This window comes from Pseudophryne corroboree, chromosome 2, assembly GCF_028390025.1.
Source record: "Pseudophryne corroboree isolate aPseCor3 chromosome 2, aPseCor3.hap2, whole genome shotgun sequence".
In the NCBI taxonomy this organism is placed as follows: Eukaryota; Metazoa; Chordata; class Amphibia; order Anura; family Myobatrachidae; genus Pseudophryne; species Pseudophryne corroboree.
The window spans coordinates 683,501,670-683,523,240 of NC_086445.1; the positions used below are offsets into that span (position 1 = coordinate 683,501,670).

At 47.1% G+C, this 21,571-nt stretch overlaps 1 protein-coding gene across 1 annotated transcript in view; it reads left to right on the plus strand.

Annotated features, from left to right (window-relative positions):
* IKBKE (inhibitor of nuclear factor kappa B kinase subunit epsilon) overlaps window positions 1-21,571 on the plus strand; it is a 162,480-nt gene that overhangs the window by 131,902 nt on the left and 9,007 nt on the right. The window contains exon 18 of the mRNA XM_063955165.1: window positions 20,424-20,520. Coding sequence (XP_063811235.1) covers window positions 20,424-20,520 — 97 coding nt within the window. The remainder of the gene's footprint in view (window positions 1-20,423; window positions 20,521-21,571) is intronic.

Consider the following 21,571-nt stretch of genomic DNA (forward strand, 5'->3'; position numbering starts at 1 on the left):
CTTGGGCTTTTTTCAAAGTTATTGGACTGTAGCAAACAGTCATGCTGTGCTATCTATGCTGTCTGGAGAAATAAAATTTCAAATTTGATATCTACACCTATGCAAAGACTGGTGAGTGCTCCATTTGCTTTTCTCTTTAATTGGATTCTCTGGAGGGAATCCATGGATGACACCCCAGCTGCTGTATTGAGGATATAAACGTGAGTGCGACTTGCCCCTCTTCTATATATATATGCCAAGGTACTTTTCTTTGACCTGGATGACACCAGTGCTTCTATTATACATAGGGATGTGTATATGTAAAAAAATAAAAATAAATGAGAAGCACATGGCTGGACGCCATTTTAGCACATCTATCTGGTTCTTCTTCCAGGAATTTAGTGTCGGTCCTACAACACACGGCCACTGGAGGGGGCAGGGGCGTTATTAGAATTTCTGTGAAGCATGTATTTAACAGATTTTAGTGTGTGCCAGGTGCAGTGCACTTCTGGCTTATACACACTTTAGTTAAACGTGGAGACTTGTCTTTCACTGTATACCTGTCTCTGCAGGATTAGTAATGCAAAATCAAATAAGCATCTTGTCGGCAATGTCTGTGCCACTGTTATGTAATGGACTTCCACTTGCACAATGTGAATACGTGTCCAAATACGGACATCCACCCTGATCATCCTTGGGCAATTATAGCAGGTGTGATGACTGAGTTAAAATTGGCCGCTGCACGAAGAGATCATAAGGCGCCTAGATCTGACTCTAGGTTAACACCATCTGAGCTGCCAGATGGGGTCATTCCAAGTTGATCGCATGTAGCAACTTTTTCCTGCCCGTTCGATCAACTAGACGCCAACTTTGGGGGAGTGTATTTTTGCGTAGCAAAGCTGCGAACGCTTGTGCAGCCCTGCTATGCAAAAAAAGTTTTGTGCAGAAGTAGACTAGGGTAAGAGTTACTTACCCTGTGCGATCGATCCAGTTATGCAGGTCCCGGAATTGACGTCAGACATCTGCCCTCCAAACGACTGGACACGCCTGCTTTGGACTCACCACTCCCAGAAAATGGTGAGTTGCCACCCCAAACCTTCCTCCTGTCAATCTTCTTGCAATCGTGCCAGCAATCACTTTCTTCATTTTCTGGTCGTTGCCTGGTGACGGCCGTCGTTGGGCAGCGACATGCATGTACATTGCGGCCACCGCGCAGGCGCAGACCTGACCCGTTTGCACCGCTGCGACAAACAGTAGCATGCGAACGGGTTGGAATGACCCCCAGAGTGAGCTCATCATAGGTCCGGGACTTTGCAAGGTGTACAAAAGTCCAGGTCTAGCTCAGTTTCTAAGAGTAGTCATCATTCGTCACACAATTTACCAGTTTCAGCTGGGTTACATTCTGACGATTCAATGCCAGACCTTATATATCAGGGGAAACAAGGCCAGAAGTCAGATAGTGAAGTTATTGATAGCCCGGCCTTTTATAATCTCATCAGGTCAGTACGCCAGGTTCTAACGTTTACTGAGACTAAGGAACCTCTTTCAAATGATGAAGTTGTATTTGCTAAAACACAGCGAGGTATTTGCTAAAACACAGCGAGCACCTGTGTGTGTGTGTGTGTGTTTTCTTTATTCAGATTCTCTTAATAAGTGGATTTCTATGCTAGAGTATATGACAACTAGATGGGAGAATCCACCAACAGTGGATTACTCTGTGTCAAAACTTTCCAAGAAGTTAACCATTCAGTCCCAGCTGCAACTACGCTTAATGACCCATCAAAGGATAAGCTAGAAGCTATGCTAAAGTCAGTGTATTCAGCAGTATGGGGGTTGCATAGACCTGCTTTAGTTGGTGTTTGGGTTAACAACATTATAGTTGCATGGGCAACGCAGCTCACGTTGAGCCTACTGGATATTTCCTTAAACCAGTTTCTACTTCTTGCTAATCACATTTGTGAATTTGCTGAATATTTACTGTAGGTATGGTTTCTATGAACGTCAGCCAGGTTAGTTTTGGCTTTCAGCTTCACTCATTGCGGCCGACGGACACTTTGTCTACATTCTTCGCAGGCAGAGTCAAAACAAGGAATAGAAGCGCTTCTTTACACTGGCGATATGTTATTTGGTCCTAAATTGGACAAATGGATTTCTCAGGCTACAGGGGAAAGTCTGTTTTCCTGCCATTGCCACACCAGTTACTAAAAGGAAATACGCTGCTCAGCGTTCAAATATTTTAGACCTCAGTCCTTTTGAGGCCGTGCTACAGTTACAACTATACAGAGTAGACGTGGTGGAGGTCGTGGTTTTCAATAAACCACTAACCGTCGTCTGAACACAAAGGCCGTTGACAAGTCAGTGGCATGACGGGCTTCAAAGCCCATCTGGGATCTTCAGTTAGGGGAGCACGTCTTCAGATGTTTCACTTGGTGTGATTTCAGACATCCACAGATCGGTGGACCTGCAAATTAGTGTTCAAAGGTTACAAAATAGAGTTCAATGGTCTACCACCAATGCGGTTTTTGGAGACAGGCCTGCCTGTGTCAGGAGGCAGAAAGGCGGTTCTGCACACCGCGATTCAGTCTCTCGTAGATTCAGCAGTTTTGATTCCAGTTAACCAATCAAGGTTGTTATTCCAATCTTTTTGTAGTACCAAAGGCGGACGGCTCGGTCAGTACGATATTGATCCTAAAGGGGCTCAATCTGTACGTAACTTACTACATATTCAAGATGGAATCCCTGCTGTAATTGCAGGTTTACAACTGCAGAAATTCATCATTTCGCTGGATCTCAGGCATTCGTACTTACACATTCCAGTTTGGCCACCGCATCAGACATACTTAAGGTTTGCAGTACAACATACACTATCAATTTCAGGCACTACCGTTTGGCCTCTCATCAGCGCCTCGGGTATTCACAAAAGTGATGTCTGTGATGATAGCTCATCTCAGATCCCTGGGAGTGAATAATAGTTCCATAGTTAGACGACCTTCTCATCAAGGCTTCGTTTCAACACATACTTCCTGAACATGCCTTACTAACATACACTGTACCAGTTCAGCACAGTTGGTTTGTCACCTTCTAAAAAATCCAGGCTTGTCCCGTGTCAAAGAATTACATTTCTAGGAATGATTCTGGATACGGTGGATTAAACTAATTTACCTGCTAGAATAGAAAGCACAAAATTTTCATCATCTGGTACAGTTAGTGCTCAAACCACGGACAGTCTCGGGGCACTTGTGCATTCGACTGTTAGGAAAGATAGTGGCGTCTTTAGAAACACTCCACTTCGGAAGATTTCACTCATGTTCTTTTTGTCACTGACCTGGGTTCGGAGTGTTGAGAACTCTGGGGTTCTTCCGATGATCGGAAGGAGGAACCACAGCTGGGGCGGAGCAGGGATGGCCGGATGTAGGTTTTCCTCATGCAGACCTAACCGTAGTAACTGGCGTATAATGCTGAAGAATTAAATGATGATTTGAGAACGATGGTGAAGCACACAGAAGAATGAAGAACTTGTGAGCGATGCTGAAGAGATGAATGAGGATTTGAGAACGATGGTGAAGCACACAGAAGAATGAAGAACTTGTGAGCGATGCTGAAGAGATGAATGAGGATTTGAGAACGATGGTGAAGCACACAGAGGAATGAAGAACTTGTGAGCGATGCTGAAGAAATGAATGAGGATTTGAGAACGATGGTGAAGCACACTGAAGAATGAAGAATTTGTGAGCGATGTTTGAAGAATGAGAAGCTTGTGAGCGATGTTGAAGAAATTAATGAGGATTTAAGATTCAGTGTAACTCTGGAAATAGGGAAGGCGTTCCACTTGGAGATATCATGTAATACAGGAAACACAGGAGGTGTCCCCTTAAGAGAAACACTGTAACACAGAGAATGTCCCACTGAGTGATACACTGTAACGCTGGTAGCACAGTGATTGTTCCACTGAGTGATACACTGTAACACTGGTAGCACAGTGATTGTTCCACTGAGTGATACACTGTAACGCAGGTAGCACAGTGATTGTTCCACTGAGTGATACACTGTAACGCTGGTAGCACAGTGAATGTTCCACTGAGTGATACACTGTAACGCTGGTAGCACAGTGATTGTTCCACTGAGTGATACACTGTAACGCAGGTAGCACAGTGATTGTTCCACTGAGTGATACACTGTAACGCTGGTAGCACAGTGAATGTTCCACTGAGTGATACACTGTAACGCTGGTAGCACAGTGAATGTTCCACTGAGTGATACACTGTAACGCTGGTAGCACAGTGAATGTTCCACTGAGTGATACACTGTAACGCAGGTAGCACAGTGAATGTTCCACTGAGTGATACACTGTAACGCAGGTAGCACAGTGAATGTTCCACTGAGTGATACACTGTAATACTGGTAGCACAGTGATTGTTCCACTGAGTGATACACTGTAACGCTGGTAGCACAGTGAATGTTCCACTGAGTGATACACTGTAACGCTGGTAGCACAGTGAATGTTCCACTGAGTGATACACTGTAACGCTGGTAGCACAGTGAATGTTCCACTGAGTGATACACTGTAACGCTGGTAGCACAGTGAATGTTCCACTGAGTGATACACTGTAACGCAGGTAGCACAGTGAATGTTCCACTGAGTGATACACTGTAACGCTGGTAGCACAGGGAATGTTCCACTGAGTGATACACTGTAACACAGGTAGCACAGTGAATGTTCCACTGAGTGATACACTGTAACGCTGGTAGCACAGTGAATGTTCCACTGAGTGATACACTGTAACGCTGGTAGCACAGTGAATGTTCCACTGAGTGATACACTGTAACGCTGGTAGCACAGGGAATGTTCCACTGAGTGATACTCTGCAAACGCTGGAAGCACAAGGAATGTTCCACTGAGTGATACTCTGCAAACGCTGGAAGCACAAGGAATGTTCCACTGAGTGATACTCTGCAAACGCTGGAAGCACAAGGAATGTTCCACTGAGAGATACTCTGCAAACGCTGGAAGCACAAGGATATAGAAAACAAATGTACAGATGGCGCTTCAATACAATGGTGCAGCAACCTAACAGACAGGACGGTCACCTCAGTCCCTTGAATAGCTTTAAAATGTTCTTTTGTTTTTGCTGTGGTGCGCTCCCTGGGTTAAGATGGATATTCTTACTTATCGGTCAGTCTCTATGGTCATATATGTTCATCAGCGCTTAGAAATAAATGGATCAATAAGTCACAGTCTCCGCTTTTCCACAACAACGTTTCAACAGTTCCCCAATATAGGGATTTTATCAATCAGTGTGTGGGGTTATATAAGTTCATCAGCCTTAGGAGATGGGCGAAACTAGCAAATCACAGATTCCTCTTCTCCACAGGACTCTTTACCAATTCCACCAACATCAGGGTCCCAAAAAATATAAAGAGAAGGTTCGCATATGGTGAAGTACAGTAATTTTATTCGACAGATGTGCAAATATGCTAAAATGCTAAAATTCTTCAGTGCAAATATGCTACCAATAATGGGGTTATCTAATGTGCAAAAATATGCTGTAACCAATTCTTCAATCCAAATGTGCTACAGGTAATATGGTTATCCAATGTGCAAATAGGCAAAACATATAACTCATATAGCAGCGTATGAATAAAGCAGCATATAAATAATGAGAAGAATCAACCACAAATTATGTGGACCTGCGTACCAGATTGTGTGGGGTGTCAGATAGCCCACCCAGAAGCGCTTGGAAGGTTACTTCCCGGGATTTGCAGCAACCAAAATAACCACTGCGGATTCTCGGCTGGTTCTTGTTCCCCTCTGGTCATGGAAGGTCCCTCCAATCTATCACCCGGTGCTATATGAGTTATATGTTTTGCCTATTTGCACATTGGATAACCATATTACCTGTAGCACATTTGGATTGAAGAATTGGTTACAGCATATTTTTGCACATTAGATAACCCCATTATTGGTAGCATATTTGCACTGAAGAATTTTAGCATTTTAGCATATTTGCACATCTGTCGAATAAAATTACTGTACTTCACCATATGCGAACCTTCTCTTTATATTTTTTGGGACCCTGATGTTGGTGGAATTGGTAAAGAGTCCTGTGGAGAAGAGGAATCTGTGATTTGCTAGTTTCGCCCATCTCCTAAGGCTGATGAACTTATATAACCCCACACACTGATTGATAAAATCCCTATATTGGGGAACTGTTGAAACGTTGTTGTGGAAAAGCGGAGACTGTGACTTATTGATCCGTTTATTTCTAAGCGCTGATGAACATATATGACCATAGAGACTGACCGATAAGTAAGAATATCCATCTTAACCCAGGGAGCGCACCACAGCAAAAACAAAAGAACATTTTAAAGCTGGAAGCACAAGGAATGTTCCACTGAGAGATACTCTGCAAACGCTTTAAGCACAAGGAATGTTCCACTGAGAGAGACTCTGCAAACGCTGGAAGCACAAGGAATGTTCCACTGAGAGATACTCTGCAAACGCTGGTACACAGGAGACGTTCAGTTTAGAGAACTCACTGAACGCTGCTAGCACTGGTGATCATAGAAGAGACGATACTCAGGCGCCGGAGCTCTGCACGGCGTCTTCCTTTGAACTTCCCGCTCTCTCCCAATTGGCGGAAGGGGCCGATGACGTCACTCGCCCACCACGCTCCTGTGAACGCCAGGCGCAATAGCGATGCCCACACCCCAGGAACCCGCCGGAGGCAGCGCCAGCAAGACGGAACAACCCGTTGCCCACAGGGGGCGGCGACCGCCGAGAGACCCAGCGCACCCGGAGCGGTAAGCGCGGCAGCCGCAGCGCCACGAGTGTGACACTTTCAACTGGATCTTTTCGCACAGTGGTCAGACTCTCATCTACAGATTCGTCAGATGGTGCGGTTGGCTCCAAGGGTCAGAGTATCACTACTCTGGTGACTCCACATACACAAGCTCACCGCATGAAAACGGTTTGGAGTCTGGAATTTGCTAATTCTGATTACTGACACAAGTCTCCGAGGTTGGGGAGCAGTCGTCCTACATTGTCCGCTTTGGCACTATGGTCAGACCGAGAACGATTACGGTCAATAAATGTCCTGGAACTCAGGGCAAATTACAACACACTGTGACAGGTAGTTCACATGCTCCAGTTTCAAACTGTTCAAGTTCAGTCAGACAACGCGACAGCAGACGCTTGGCCATGTGAGCAGTTGCTCGAATCCTGAATTGGGCCGAGCATCACAAAGTTATATTGTCAGCAGGGTTCATTCCAGGAGGGGACAACTGGGAAGCAGATTATCTCAGGCATCAGGATTTTCATCCAGGAGAATGGGCTTTGCATCCAGAGATGTTCCAGATGTTGATCCAGTGGTGGGGTTACCCACAGGTGGATCTAATGGCATCTTGCCAAACTCATCAACCACCCCAGTATCTGTCCAGAGCAAGAGATCCAAAGGCAGTGGATGTTCTCATAATAGCGTGGCCGTACAGCCTCGTGTATCTGTTTCCAACATTTCCACTGCTTCTTCTGTTGCTACAGCGGATCAAAAAAGAATCCATGATCCTCATGCTTGTGGCTCCTCATTGGCCTCAGAGAGCGTGGTTCTCAGATCTCCGCAGTCTACTCGCAGATAATCCGTGGCCGCTTCCGCGACGTCTACACCTACTACAACAGGGTCCGTTCCTTTACCCCGATTTAGCGCGGCTGCGGTTGACTGGGTGGCTGTTGAAACTGCTCTCTTAAAACGAGAGGGCATTCCAGAGTCGGTTATACCAACATGTTATGTGATAGGAAGCCAGTTACAGCAGCTCATTATCACAGACTTTGGCGAGCTTACAGTATATAGGTTGGTGTGAAGCTCTGAAGTTTCCGACTTCTTCTTTCAAGTTATCCTGTCTTTTGCTATTTTTACAGGCGGGGTTAGATGGATCACTAGGTTTAGCTACACTAAAAATGCAGATCTCTGCCTTGTCAATTTTCTTTCAGAGGCGTTTGGCTCTTTTGCAAACAGTTCACACTTTCCTACAAGGTGTCCTCAGAGTACAACCTCCATTTATACCACCTACAGCGTCATGGGACTTGTATCTAGTTTTAGATTTTTGCAGTCTTCACTTTTGGAACCCTTACAACAAGTGGATGTTAAGTTTCTAACTTGGGAAACAGTGTTTCTCATAGCCTTAGCTTCAGCAAGGTGTGTTTCAGAATTAGGTGCCTTGTCACGCAAGCCACCGTTTCTGGTATTTCATGATGACAGAGCGGAACTTCAAATGAATCCCGCTTTTCTACCAAAGGTAGTATCTTCCTTTCACTTCAATCAACCAATCGTAGTTCCTGTTTTTTTAGAAGGTTGGATACGGTAAGCGCTCTCCGCGTTTATGTAGCCCGAACATCAACAGTACGTAAAACGGATACATTGTTTGTTCTCTATGATGTAGTCAAGATTGGGTTTCCTGCTTCCAAGCAGACCTTGCCTAGTCGAATTAAGCTGACCATTCGTCAAGCGTACTTTCATGTTTGTCTACAACCGCCTGCATCCATTTCAGCATATTCCACGCGTTCTGTGGGAACGTCATGGGCAGCAGGTCAAGGAGCTTCTACGAAGCAACTTTGCCGTGCAGCTACATGGTCATCAGTGCACACGTTTGTGCGATTTTATAAGTTTGATACGCTTGCGGCATCAGCATCTAGCTTTGGCCGTCTAGTGGTACAGGTGCCAACCAGCTCTCCCGCCCAAGGGGGAAACTTTGGTACATCCCAAGAGTACTCCAGTGACCCCTAGTGCATGAAAAAGAAAATAGGAGTATGGTACTTACCAGATAAATCCTTTTCTTTGAATCCACAGGGGGCACTGGATGCCCACCCAGAGCAGTTTCACCTGGCTTGTGGTAAGTTCAGTAGATCTTATTGTAACACATTCTCACCGACTTGTTCAAATGTTACGGTGATTGTTATCTATTGTCGTGTCAACTTTCTAGTTGTACGTTAAGTTATGTGTCAACTTTAAAGTTGTCCGTTATGTTATAATGTTATATGTAATTCTACATTGTTCATCCTCTCTTTCGCTCCTATTCGGCTCTGCAAAAAACACTGAGGCATCTTGGGAGTATGGAGGTGGGGGGAGGGTTACGCATTTAAATATTTAAATGTGCCTATCCCTGCTATCACACTGTCCATACCCCAAGAGTAATCCAGTGCCCCCTGTGGATTCAAAGAAAAGGATTTATCTGGTAAGTACCAAAACCGTATTTTTGTGAACCACATTAGCTTCCTTTTCCTGGCCTGGTGCTTTTCCTAACCCTTTTGATACAAAGGTCTGTTGCCCTTAGTATTGCACTTTTCAGTTTTTCCCACCTCTCCTGCACTCCTTCCAAGTTCCTCCAGTCCGCCAATGACTCACTTAAACATTTCCCCATTTTTGCAAAGTCAGCATTTCTAAATCCAACACCTTTGTTTTTGTGTGACAGGAGTTGGATCCTGTCTTTATACTAAACCATACTGCTTGATGATCACTGGATCCCAGGTGCTCATGCACATATATGTCTGATATCCTATCACCATTTGTAAGAATTAAATCTAATATTGAGTCTTTGCGAGTGGGCTCCCTCACCAATTGCTTGAGAGATGCTCCCCTAGCATTTGCACACATAGCTTTAAGAATTTTGTCTGTGCATCTGTTATTAGTAGCCATGTCCACAGTACAAAATAAATGACAAGTTTAAAGTTGAAATTACCTGTTTGGTGATGTTGCTCAGTGTTTGGTATTTGTTTGTTTTTTTACTAATCAGGAATCACACTCTGTCCTTTACACCATGACTACATCTCACTAAAGGGGTCATTCCGAGTTGATTGCTAGCTGCCGTTGTTCGCAGCGTAGCGATCAGGCTAAAAATTGGCATTTCTGCGCATGCGTACGGGCCGCAGTACGCACGCGCGAAGTACTTTCACACAAAACTATGCATTTTTACACAAGGGCAAGCAACGCTTTTCTGTCGCCCTGTTGATCGGTGAGTGATTGACAGGAAGTGGGTGTTTCTGGGTGGTCACTGAGCGTTTTCCGGGAGTGTGCTAAAAAACGCAGGCGTGTCAGGTAAAAATGCAGGCGTGCCTGGGTAAACGGGGAGTGACTGGCCGAACGCAGGGCGTGTTTGTGACGTCAAAGCAGGAACTAAACTGACTGACGTGATCGCAAGGTAGGAGTAGGTTTGGAGCTACTCAGAAACTGCATGAAAATATTTTTGAGCAGTTCTGCTAACCTTTTGTTCGCACTTCTGCTAAGCTAAGATACACTCCCAGGGGGCGGTGGCTTAGCGTTTGCACTGCTGCTAAAAGCAGCTAGCGAGCGATCAACTCGGAATGAGGGCCTAAATGTAAAGATATAGTACACCTGACCACAAATGGCCAAATGATCAAAGGAGGTAAACACCAGACAGCATGCAATAATAAACTTTGTTTCACTGACCAACTTCCCTACACATGCCATGACAATTACAAGCAAATCATTACATCAAATAACATACATGAGTCTGCATAAGAGAGAACTGTAGTGAGCAGATTGGGGATGTCTTTTCATAGTTTAAAAAGACAGATAACATTGGTACAGGTGAGAATTCAGATGTTTTTGGTAAGCTATAGACCAGGCCCGGCACTACCCACTCAGCAAGGTCTGCAATGCAGGGAGGCGCCGGGTCGGAGAGTCGCTCTCCCCGCTCTGCGACCTTGCTGATGTGCGCTGCTACAGCCGGCTGTCTGTCACACTGACAGGCAGCAGCGGCATCGGCAGAATGAAGAGCAGCTCCCTCCTCCCTGCCTGTCTACTAACGATGCAGCACTGCACTGCCTGCCTGTTGCTGCCGGATTCCGCTGCTGCCAGCGCACTTATCACAGGCAGCAGCGGTACCAGCAGCATGAAGAGTGGGGCATGCACCGCCTCTGTCAGTAAACCCAGGAAGACAACACTAGCACAGCTCCGCCTCCCCAGTGGGCTGCTTTAGATCAAAGGGAGCTGCAGTGCGCAGTAGCTGAGAGCCACGTGTGGGTGGGTGAGGAGGCACTCTTTATACTGCAAAAATCTGGTAAGGAGGGGGGGGGATTTAGAGCATTTGTTTATTCTAATATATCTATTTTTAGGCCTCTGCCCTCACCCTCCCTATAACTCCCCCCTCAATGCCCCTACCCTCCACCTCCCTGTAGCTCCCCCCTCAGGTGCCCTCATCATCTCTCTAACTCCTCCCTCACCCAGCGTCCATGCCCTCACCATCCCTCTAACTCCCCCCTCAGCATCCATGCCATCACCCTCCCTGTAACTCCCCCCTTAGTGCCATTACTCTCACCCTCTATGAAGCTCCCCCCTCAGGTGCCCTCACCATCCCTGTCACTCCCTCCTCAGCATCCATGCCATCACCCTCCCTGTAACTCCCCCCTTAGTGCCATTACCCTCACCCTCCATCTAGCTCCCCCTCCGCGTCCCAGCCCTCATCCTCCCTGTAACTCTCCCCTCAGCGCCCTTACCCTCCCTGTAAATCCACCCTCAGTGCCCCTCCCATCACCCTCCATGTAGCTCCCCCCTCAGTGTGCCCTCACCCACCCTGTAACTCCTCACTCAGAGTCCCAGCCTTTACCCTCCCTCTAACTCCCTCCTCAGCATCCCTACCCTCATCCTTCCTGTAACTCCCCTCCAGTGCCCCTGCCCTCACCCTCACCCTCCATGTAGCTCCCTCCTCAGTGTGCTCTTACCCTCCCATAACTCCGCCCTCAGCGTCCATGCCCTCACCCTCCCTCTAAATCCTCCTGTCAGCATCCCTGCCCTCACCCTCCCTGTAACTCCCCCCTCACTGCCCATGCCCTCACCCTCCCTGTAACTCCTCAGCATCCCTCCCTGTAACTCCCCCCTCACTGCCCATGCCCTCACCTTCTATGTAGCACCGCCCTTCATTGTGCCCTTACCCTCCCTGTAACTCGCCCCTCAGTGTCCCAGCCCTCACCCTCCCTGTAACTCCACCCTCAGCATCCATGCCCTCACCCTCCCTCCAAATCCCCTGTCAACGTCCCTGCCCTCACCCTCCCTGTAACTCCACCCTCAGTGCTCCTGCCCTCACCCTCCCTGTAACTCCCCCCTCAGCATCCATGCCATCACCCTCCCTGTAACTCCCTCCTTAGTGTCATTGCCCTCACCCTCTATGTAGCTCCCCCTCAGGTGCCCTCACCATCCCTCTAACTCCTCCCTCAGCATCCCTGCCCTCACCCTCCCTCTAAATCCCCCGTCAGCGTCCCTGCCCTCACCTACCCTGTAACTCTCAAAGTAGTGGGAGTAAGAAGAGAAAAGAGGGGATAGAAAATAGTTGGGGAAAGGGGTTGCCGAAAGAGGAGGAAACAGTGAGAAGAAATAGCCTCAGACAGTGCAGGGGATAATAGTTGAAAAAATAAAATATAAACCCAGGCAATGCAGGACATAAGTATATAAGGGGCACTACTATGTAATGTACTATGAATCACGAGGACTACGTGAAGTATATTGTGAATAACATTGTGCTACAGTGTGGAGTAATTTTAAATTGGAGGTACTATTGTGAAGTGATATTGCGTGTCCACACCCCTTCCTTGTGAGACCACACCCCTCTTGTGGTGCTTCCTGTCCCTTAATGAGTTATGGGAGGGAGGGCGCAATTTAATAGTTTGCAGGAGGGCGCCGAACACCCTTGCACCGGCCCTGCTATAGACATACATTTGAGTAGTTGCGGATGAAGTAGAAAGGTCTTGCAGCGTTCCTAACACAGATTTAAGTTATAAGTGTCTGGGTTACTCAGACTGGAGTAGTTTGATGTGTAGAGGAATTGGACTCACATTTGTTTGAAAGCTGTCCTTCAGTGGTCCAGATTATGGGTTGATTGTTGTCCTTCTGTTTTCCTTTGGTTTAATGTCGGTATAACGTCGAAATTATGTTTAACATTTTAGTTATCCTTTGAATAATGTCCTTTGAATTAATGGACATAAGCCTAATGGCACTAGCCTCCTTAATGCTCTTCAAGTAATGGGCCAAGCATGTGAATAGACTGATTACACTCAAACTCCAATGATCCCTCCCCCAGCAATGGCTACTAATAAAACAGTTTAAAGAAAACAAGCTAACATACCAACCAACTGAGATTTATCAGAGTCATGCCCTCATGCCTATACTCAGGGCCGGATTAACAATGGGGCTAATGGAGCTGCAGCTCCAGGCCCACCTTCAAAATAGGCCCACAGCAACTGCATACTGCTGTAAACAGGAAGAAAAATTCCTGCTACAGCAGATTGCCAGTGACGGTGTGGTGAGCACAGCTGCAGTGCAGAGCCACTCCGCCAGCACCTCTGTTTACTGCCGGCTGCAGGGCAAGACGATCTAGCCAGCGGCACTAGGACCCAGCACTGCTCTGCTGCTGCTGCTGCTGGCGGCATGTCCACAGTGGGGATGAGTGGGAGGCCCTACCATTAAACCGCGTACGCGCCGAGCAGCCTGGACCACGACCCCAGCTTACCAGGAAGCCCTTGCTGCATTCCCGGCTCTGGCGGCTCCCGCGCTGTTCTTTTCTCAGCCGCGGCTCCCTTTAGATGCCAGACGGGCCGTCCGCGACTGTGCAGTGATTGGCGGCCGTGGAAGGCCGGGTGTCCCCCTCACACTGTCCGGTGCAAGCAGGTCAAGGATCCCCAGAGCCCCCTATTATAGCATTACTGGAGCTGCCATCTGCAAGTGACAGGTACTGTCATATACAGTATAAATTACATAACCCAAAGCCCTGCAATATGTAGCACCAGCAGCACAAGTGAAAGTGCCTCCTGCGCCCCCTCCCCAGACCAGGCTATTCCCCCCTTCCCCAGACCAGGCTAATCCAGGCTAATCCCCCCCCCTCCCTCCCCAGACCAGGCTAATACCCCACCTTCCCCTGTCACCAGACTCCCCCCTCCCCCCCCCTCCTCACCAGCTTAACCCCTTACTCCTTCCCCTATCACCATCTACCCCCCTCACCAGCCTACCCCCCCCCTTTTACCCCTGTCACCAGGCTACCTCCCATCCTCACCAGCCTGATCCACCCTTCTCCCCCTGTCACCAGGCTAACCCCCCCCCCCCCTCACCAGACTAATCCCCCCTTCTCACCCTGTCACCAGGCTAACTGACACCCCTTACCAGACTAATCCCCCATCATACCCTTGTCACCAGGCTAATCCTCCCCCCACTCACCAGGCTAATCCTCCCATTCTCCTCCTGACACCAGGCAAATCCCCCTCCTCCCCCTATAACCAGGCTAACCCCCCTCACAAAAATAATTCCCCTCCTCCCTGTCACCAGGCTAAACCCCCCCCCTCCCCCACCAGACTAATCTGCCCTCCTCCCCATCACCAGGCAAATCCCCCTCCTCCCCCTATAACCAGGCTAACCCCCCTCACATAAATAATCCCCCTCCTCCCCCTGTCACCAGGCTAACCCTCCCCCTCACAAAATGAATCCCCCTCATCCCCGTCACCAGGCTATCCACCCCCCCAACCAGACTAATCTGCCCTCCTCCCCCATCACCAGGCTAATCCCCCTCCTCCCCCTGTCAGCAGGCTAACCCCCCCCCCTCCCCCCTCACCAGACTAATCTCCCCTCCCCCTGACACCAAGCTACCTCCCCCCTGCTCCTCACCAGGCTAATCCCCTTTCCATCCCTTCTCACCAGGCTAATACCCCTCCGCCCTCATCACCAGAACACCTGACTGTTCTTCCCCCTGTCTTCCTCCCATCTTCCATTGCTCTTCCCATATCTCCCTTCCGTCTTCCTCGCAACCCTGTTCTTCCACCTGTTTCCCTCCCAGTGGGCCCCCCTCCCATATACAAAATAGGGACCACCCAAAAAGTGGGGTTTGGTCTCATTGAGAAGGGGCATCACCACATAATAGTACCCTCAAATTGCACCACACAGCAGCGCTCCTAATACACCTTACACTACACAGCAGCGCTCATTTTACACCTTACGCCACACAGCAGCACTCATTCACCTTACGCCACACAGCAGCGCTCATTATTCGCCTTACGCCACACAGCAGCGCTCATTATTCACCTTACGCTACACAGCAGCACTCATTATACACCTTACGCCACACAGCAGCCCACATTATACACCTTACGCCACACAGCAGCGCTCCTTATACACCTTACGCCACACAGCAGCACTCATTATACACCTTACGCCACACAGCAGCACTCATTATACACCTTACACCACACAGCAGCGCTCATTTTACACCTTACGCCACACAGCAGCACTCATTCACCTTACGCCACACAGCAGCGCTCATTATTCGCCTTACGCCACACAGCAGCGCTCATTATACACCTTACGCTATTACACAGCTGCCCTCATTATACACCTTACACCACACAGCAGCCCACATTATACACCTTACGCCACACAGCAGCGCTCCTTATACACCTTACGCAACACAGCAGTGTTCATTATACACCGTACGCCACACAGCAGCGCTCATTATGCACCTTACACCACACAGCAGCGCTCATTATACACCTTACACCACACAGCAGCGCTCATTTTACACCTTACGCCACACAGCAGCACTCATTATACACCTTACGCCACACAGCAGCACTCATTATTCACCATTCAACCACACAGCAGCGCTCATACACCTTACACCACACAGCAGCTCTCATTTTACACATTACGCCACACAGCAGTGCACCTTAAACACCTTACGCAACACAGCAGCGCTCCTTACACACCTTACACCACACAGCAGCGCTCATTACAAACCTTACACCACACAGCAGCGCTCCTTATACTTGTAATCCCACACAGCAGAATTACTTATACACGTAACGTCACACAGCAGTGCTCCTTACACATGTCCCGCCACTCAGCAGTGCTTCTTACACGTAACACCACACAGCAGCACTCATTATACACCTTACGCCACACAGCAGCACTCATTATTCACCATTCAACCACACAGCAGCACTCATACACCTTACACCACACAGCAGCCCTCATTTTACACCTTACACCACACAGCAGCGCTCATTTTACACCTTACACCACACAGCAGCACTCATTATACACCTTACACCACACAGCAGCACTCATTATTCACCTTACGCCACACAGCAGCGCTCATTATCCTTACGCTACACAGCAGCCCTCATTATACACCTTACACCACACAGCAGCCCTCATTATACACCTTACGCCACACAGCAACTCTCATTTTACACATTACGCCACACAGCAGTGCACCTTAAACACCTTACGCAACACAGCAGCACTTCTTACACACCTTGCGACACACAGTAGTGCTCCTTACACACCTTACACCACACAGCAGCTCTCATTACAAACCTTACACCACACAGCAGCGCTCCTTATACTTGTAATCCCACACATCAGAATTACTTATACACGTAACGTCACACAGCAGTGCTCCTTACACATGTCCCGCTACTCAGCAGTGCTTCTTATACACGTAACACCACACAGCAGCACTCATTATACACGTTACGCCACACAACAGCACTCATTCACCATTCAACCACACAGCAGCACTTATACACCTTACACCACACAGCAGCTCTCATTATACACCTTACGCCACACAGCAGTGCTCATTATACACCTTACACCACACAGCAGCTATCATTTTACACCTTACACCACACAGCAGCGCTCATTTTACACCTTACACCACACAGCAGCACTCATTATACACCTTACGCCACACAGCAGCACTCATTATTCACCATTCAACCACACAGCAGCGCTCATTATACACCTTACGCCACACAGCAGCACTCATTATACACCTTACACCACACAGCAGCGCTCATATTACACCTTACACCACACAGCAGCGCTCCTTTTACACGTTACTCCACACAGCAGTGCACCTTAAACACCTTGCGCAACACAGCAGCGCTCCTTACACACCTTATGCCACACAGCAGCTCTCATTACAAACCTTACACCACACAGCAGCGCTCCTTATACTTGTAATCCCACACAGCAGCACTACTTATACACGTAATGTCACACAGCAGTGCTCGTTACACATGTCCCGCCACTCAGCAGTGCTTCTTATACACGTAACGCCACACAGCAGCACTTCTTACACATGTCCCGCCACACAGCAGTGCTTCTTACACCTAACACCACACAGCATCACTCATTATGCACCTTACGCCACACAGCAGCACACACATTATACACATAATGCCACACAGTTGTATGCTTTATACATGTAACGCCACACACAGTAGTGCTCATTATACACGCCACACAGTAGTGCTACTTATACATGTAACGCCAAACACAGTAGTACTCATTATACACGCCACACAGTAGTGCTCCGTATACATGTAACGCCACACACAGTAGTGCTCATTATACACAACGCCACACAGTAGAGCGCCTTATACATGTTGCGACTCACTGTAGTACTCCTTATACACACAGTATGTGAATTCACTATTTTTATAGACAGTTAGTTAAATATATGAACACAAAGTAAAACACACACATAGTAAAACACACACAAACACACAGCAAAACACCCATAGCAAAACACACACAGCAAAACACATATACTGTACACACTCTGGTATTTACAGTTTTTTATGGGTTTTTTTTTCCCACAACATACTGTACTGTGCACCCCTCCTGGCTAACTCTGGCTCCAGCAACGCTCTTCAGGGCAACTGCTGACGTCTCCTGGACACTGCATGCTCCCGAGACTCTCCCTCCCCCTTCTCCCAGAATTCAGTGGTGGACCCTCGGCCAGCAGAGACAGAGCTGTATACCTCCCAACTGTCCCAATTTTCGCGGGACAGTCCCATGCACACAGCATGTATACACAGGTGACAGAGGGACTGGGGGCATGCCAGCAGCTCATAGAGTGCTGGGCATTCACCCAGAGTGACAGAAAATGGGGGGCGTGGCTCACGATTGTGGCATTGCCGCAAAGCCACGCTCCTTTTACATAGACCACACCCCCTTTTCGGGAGCATGCACCTTCAACTCGTGAGAGGTACCTATTTAGGGATTCAAAATGTTGGGAGGTATGGAGCTGGTTGGAGGAGATTGTGACAGCCAGCAGTGCACACTGCAGAGTTCAAAGAAGGGCGATGATTGATCTCATCACCCTTCTCCTTTGCTGGTGCCGGAGACCGCATTCGGGCTTCCTTCATTGTTAGGGCCTGCAGTGTAATGGCGGGCAGCATGTAATGAGTCAGTCTGATTCATTATACTGCTACCGACTGTGGGCCCCTTCACAGCGACGGGCCTCAGTGCAGTGCACCGGCGCATGTTCCGCCGCTGCTCCCTCCCTTCTTCCTGCCATCTTCCTGTCTCCCTCATCTCCTACTGTTTTTCCCTGTATATCCCTCCTGTCTTCCTCCCATCTAGCCCCTATTCTTCTCCCTGTCTTTCTCTTGTCTTCCTTCCATCTAGACCCTGTTCTTCCTCCTGTCTTCCTCCCATCTTCCACTGTTCTTCTCCCTTTTTTCCTCCCCTCTTAATAAAATAATTAATGTAATATAATTATTTAAGTACTGAGATTTCTCTGTTTCAAACACACACACACACACACACACACACACACACACACACACACACACACACACACACAGCACTGGTCACACCCCCATACCAGTAGCCACACCCCCACCATGCTGGTCACACCCTTTGCGACGACGCACAATAGGCCCTTCATAAATTTCAGCTCCAGGCCCATGAGGACCTTAATCTGGCACTGCCCATACTCAGGAGATAACATTCCAATTTATCAATAGCAACCCATCATGTGCATAAGCAATCTAATACAAAAGCAGATGCCTTATGCCTATAGCAATGCTATCATTCTTATCACCCAATTTGCTAACTAGTATTTTAGTGCAATCAGTAGTGATAATCTGCAGCTCTCATTTTCAATATACCTAGGCAAGTATATATTCACAAGTAGTCATTTGGGTTAAATGTTCTGCAGGAGACTAGTAGATGGATTACCTAGGCAAGTATATATTCACATTATACCAAGGATGGTGATCCTGACTCAAAACAAGTGTGAATCCATTTGGAAATCTGGCACTGGTTTGGAGGCTACTTATTCTTGACCAATTTTAAGCTTTAGCTATTTTACAATCAATGACCAAAAGCACCATCCTGCTGTAGGGTATTAGGCACACATGCTAAATGACTCACACTGAAAGTGTAGAGCAGCATCAATGTCAAAGATTATTTGTAAGGTGCCGTAAATGAAGCAGCACTGGACAAATTGGTATATAAAACATATTGATACGAATAAACACACCAACAAATAAACACATAGTAATTTAAATGGGAACTAATAAAGTCATACAGATAAAAAAATAGACTTAAAAATCACAAAAACTGAAAGGTGTGTCCCGAAAAATCATGGTAGTCCGAGAAAGTGCAGAATATTTCTGCAATGCCCTCTTTGCTTTTAATGTTTGTTCCTAATTAAGATTTGAAGTAAATTAGAAGTAATCCAGCATTGATTTAATTGTACAGTTACTAAGAATAATCAGTATAACAATATGTTAAAGTTGGTTTAGGAATGAAAACATAATTGTCCCCTAACAAAATATAGTTACTAATATAGATATATAAAGCCTATGGGGGATATCCAATTACCGGTTAATTAAAAAAAAATTCCGATGTTTCACCGATTTTCTTTTATTTTTTACAGGCTATACAATATGGATCGCCCGAAAAAAAAAAAAGAAAAAAAAAAGCTGACCTCCTAAAAACACACAAGTTCAGTGAAACCTATGTGTTTTTGGTAGAAACCGCCCCGTTTTTGCATAAAAACAGGACTGTTTCCAGGGATTTGGTTTCGACTGCCTCCCCGATAACAGCGGCGACCTGCAATGTCCTTTGCCCACCGCAGCGAGCCAGCACTTGGCGCTTAACCCCGGCGGGGAAGCCGAGGCAGCGCCATGGCCCTGAATCTCCCATCTTCCCCCGGCCACATGGGGAGCAGTCATGTGACTGGAGGGAGCCGGAACTGCAGCGATGCACTGGGAGCTGTCAGGAGCCAGCACCCAGTGCAGCATCAGGTAAACCCCAATAAGCCGCCGCTCGTGCCGGCTTATCGGGGTTAATAGGATAGCCCCCCGCGGGACAATTAGCCCCGGTAATTTACTTATTACTAATTGGATTTCCCCCTATATATCTTTATTTGGTTTGGTTTTATGATTGCAAAGGGTAAAGTCTTGTTTATATCATAATATGTATAGTTATTAGAACGTTTTCTTTCACATTGAAGCATTATCTTTTTCTAGTGTATTTAAAGCGTATTTGCTAATTAAAGCATTGATGTAAGCTGTTAAATAAAATGATGCTCTAAAGTAAAGAATGCATGAGCATCAGTTTATATTTGTGTCCTTATATTTGTGTCATTCCCAGGACAATCTCTGAGATCCAGAACCACTTAGGACTGCTAAACGAAGACTTGGCAGACTGTGTTCGGGAGCTTCGGAGTTTCGAGGAGTCTGCTAATAGAGTAAACTGGCTTTGTATTGCTTAGTGATTTTTTTTTTTTATGCTTCTTCAAGCATTGTGATATATAAATCAACATAAATGAGAGAATTTAAAAACACACACACACACACACACACACACACACACACACACACACACACACACACACACACACACTAATAAAAGACACCCCCTACCACAGTACAATAATTAAAGGTCAAGTATAGATTTAAAAAGAAGTAAATAGTAAATACACACTATAAGAAGGACACTCTCACACATACAGTATAATTTTATAAAGCAACATCAGATTTGGCGTCATCTCTACTATATATAAGTGAGGCTCAGGACACTGCACAGTGCCAGAGTATTGGGCTTCGTTCCTTGCTCCAGCACCCCTGTGTGTGTTTCTCACCTTGGCTATTCCTCTGGCCTGATTCTGTTAAACCCCTGGTACGGTGTTTGTACACCTGGCTCTGACCCGCTCTGACGACTACTGGCATCCCCTGTCGTCTATCTCTATTTCCAGCGCCAGTGTCTGCAAGTCCCATACTAGGGAACCAGGCGCAGCGAACCCCAAACCAACTTGTGGATGTCCATAGAGAAAACGGCAAATCCTATAGTACAGAGTCCACATTTTCCACCCGTGAGGTGTGACAGTAAGCATATAATATCCTTTCACACCTAAAAGCTTTCTCCACAGAAAAAGTAAAAATGTACTACATAGTGTTTGTAAGCTGTATGTAATAGCCAGTGGCGTATCTATAATGGGTGCAGTGTGTGTGTTGTACACGGGCCCCTCAGGTCCATGGGGGCCCACACCACACATGCTGCACCCATTTTTTCAGTACTTACATCTCCGCAGTTCTGTGTACATTGCAGTAGCCCTGCAAAAAAATACTAGTGCCATTGCTCACAGAGACTATGCGGCTCACTCTTAATAAACCCATGGTAATAACACAGTAGTGCATACCACCTACTCAAATACCACTGCTCCATGCCACTGCCTGGGGTAAATGTGTCATGCTTTGGTTTAGCAAAATCACCAATTTTTCAATGATTTTATCAGTGGA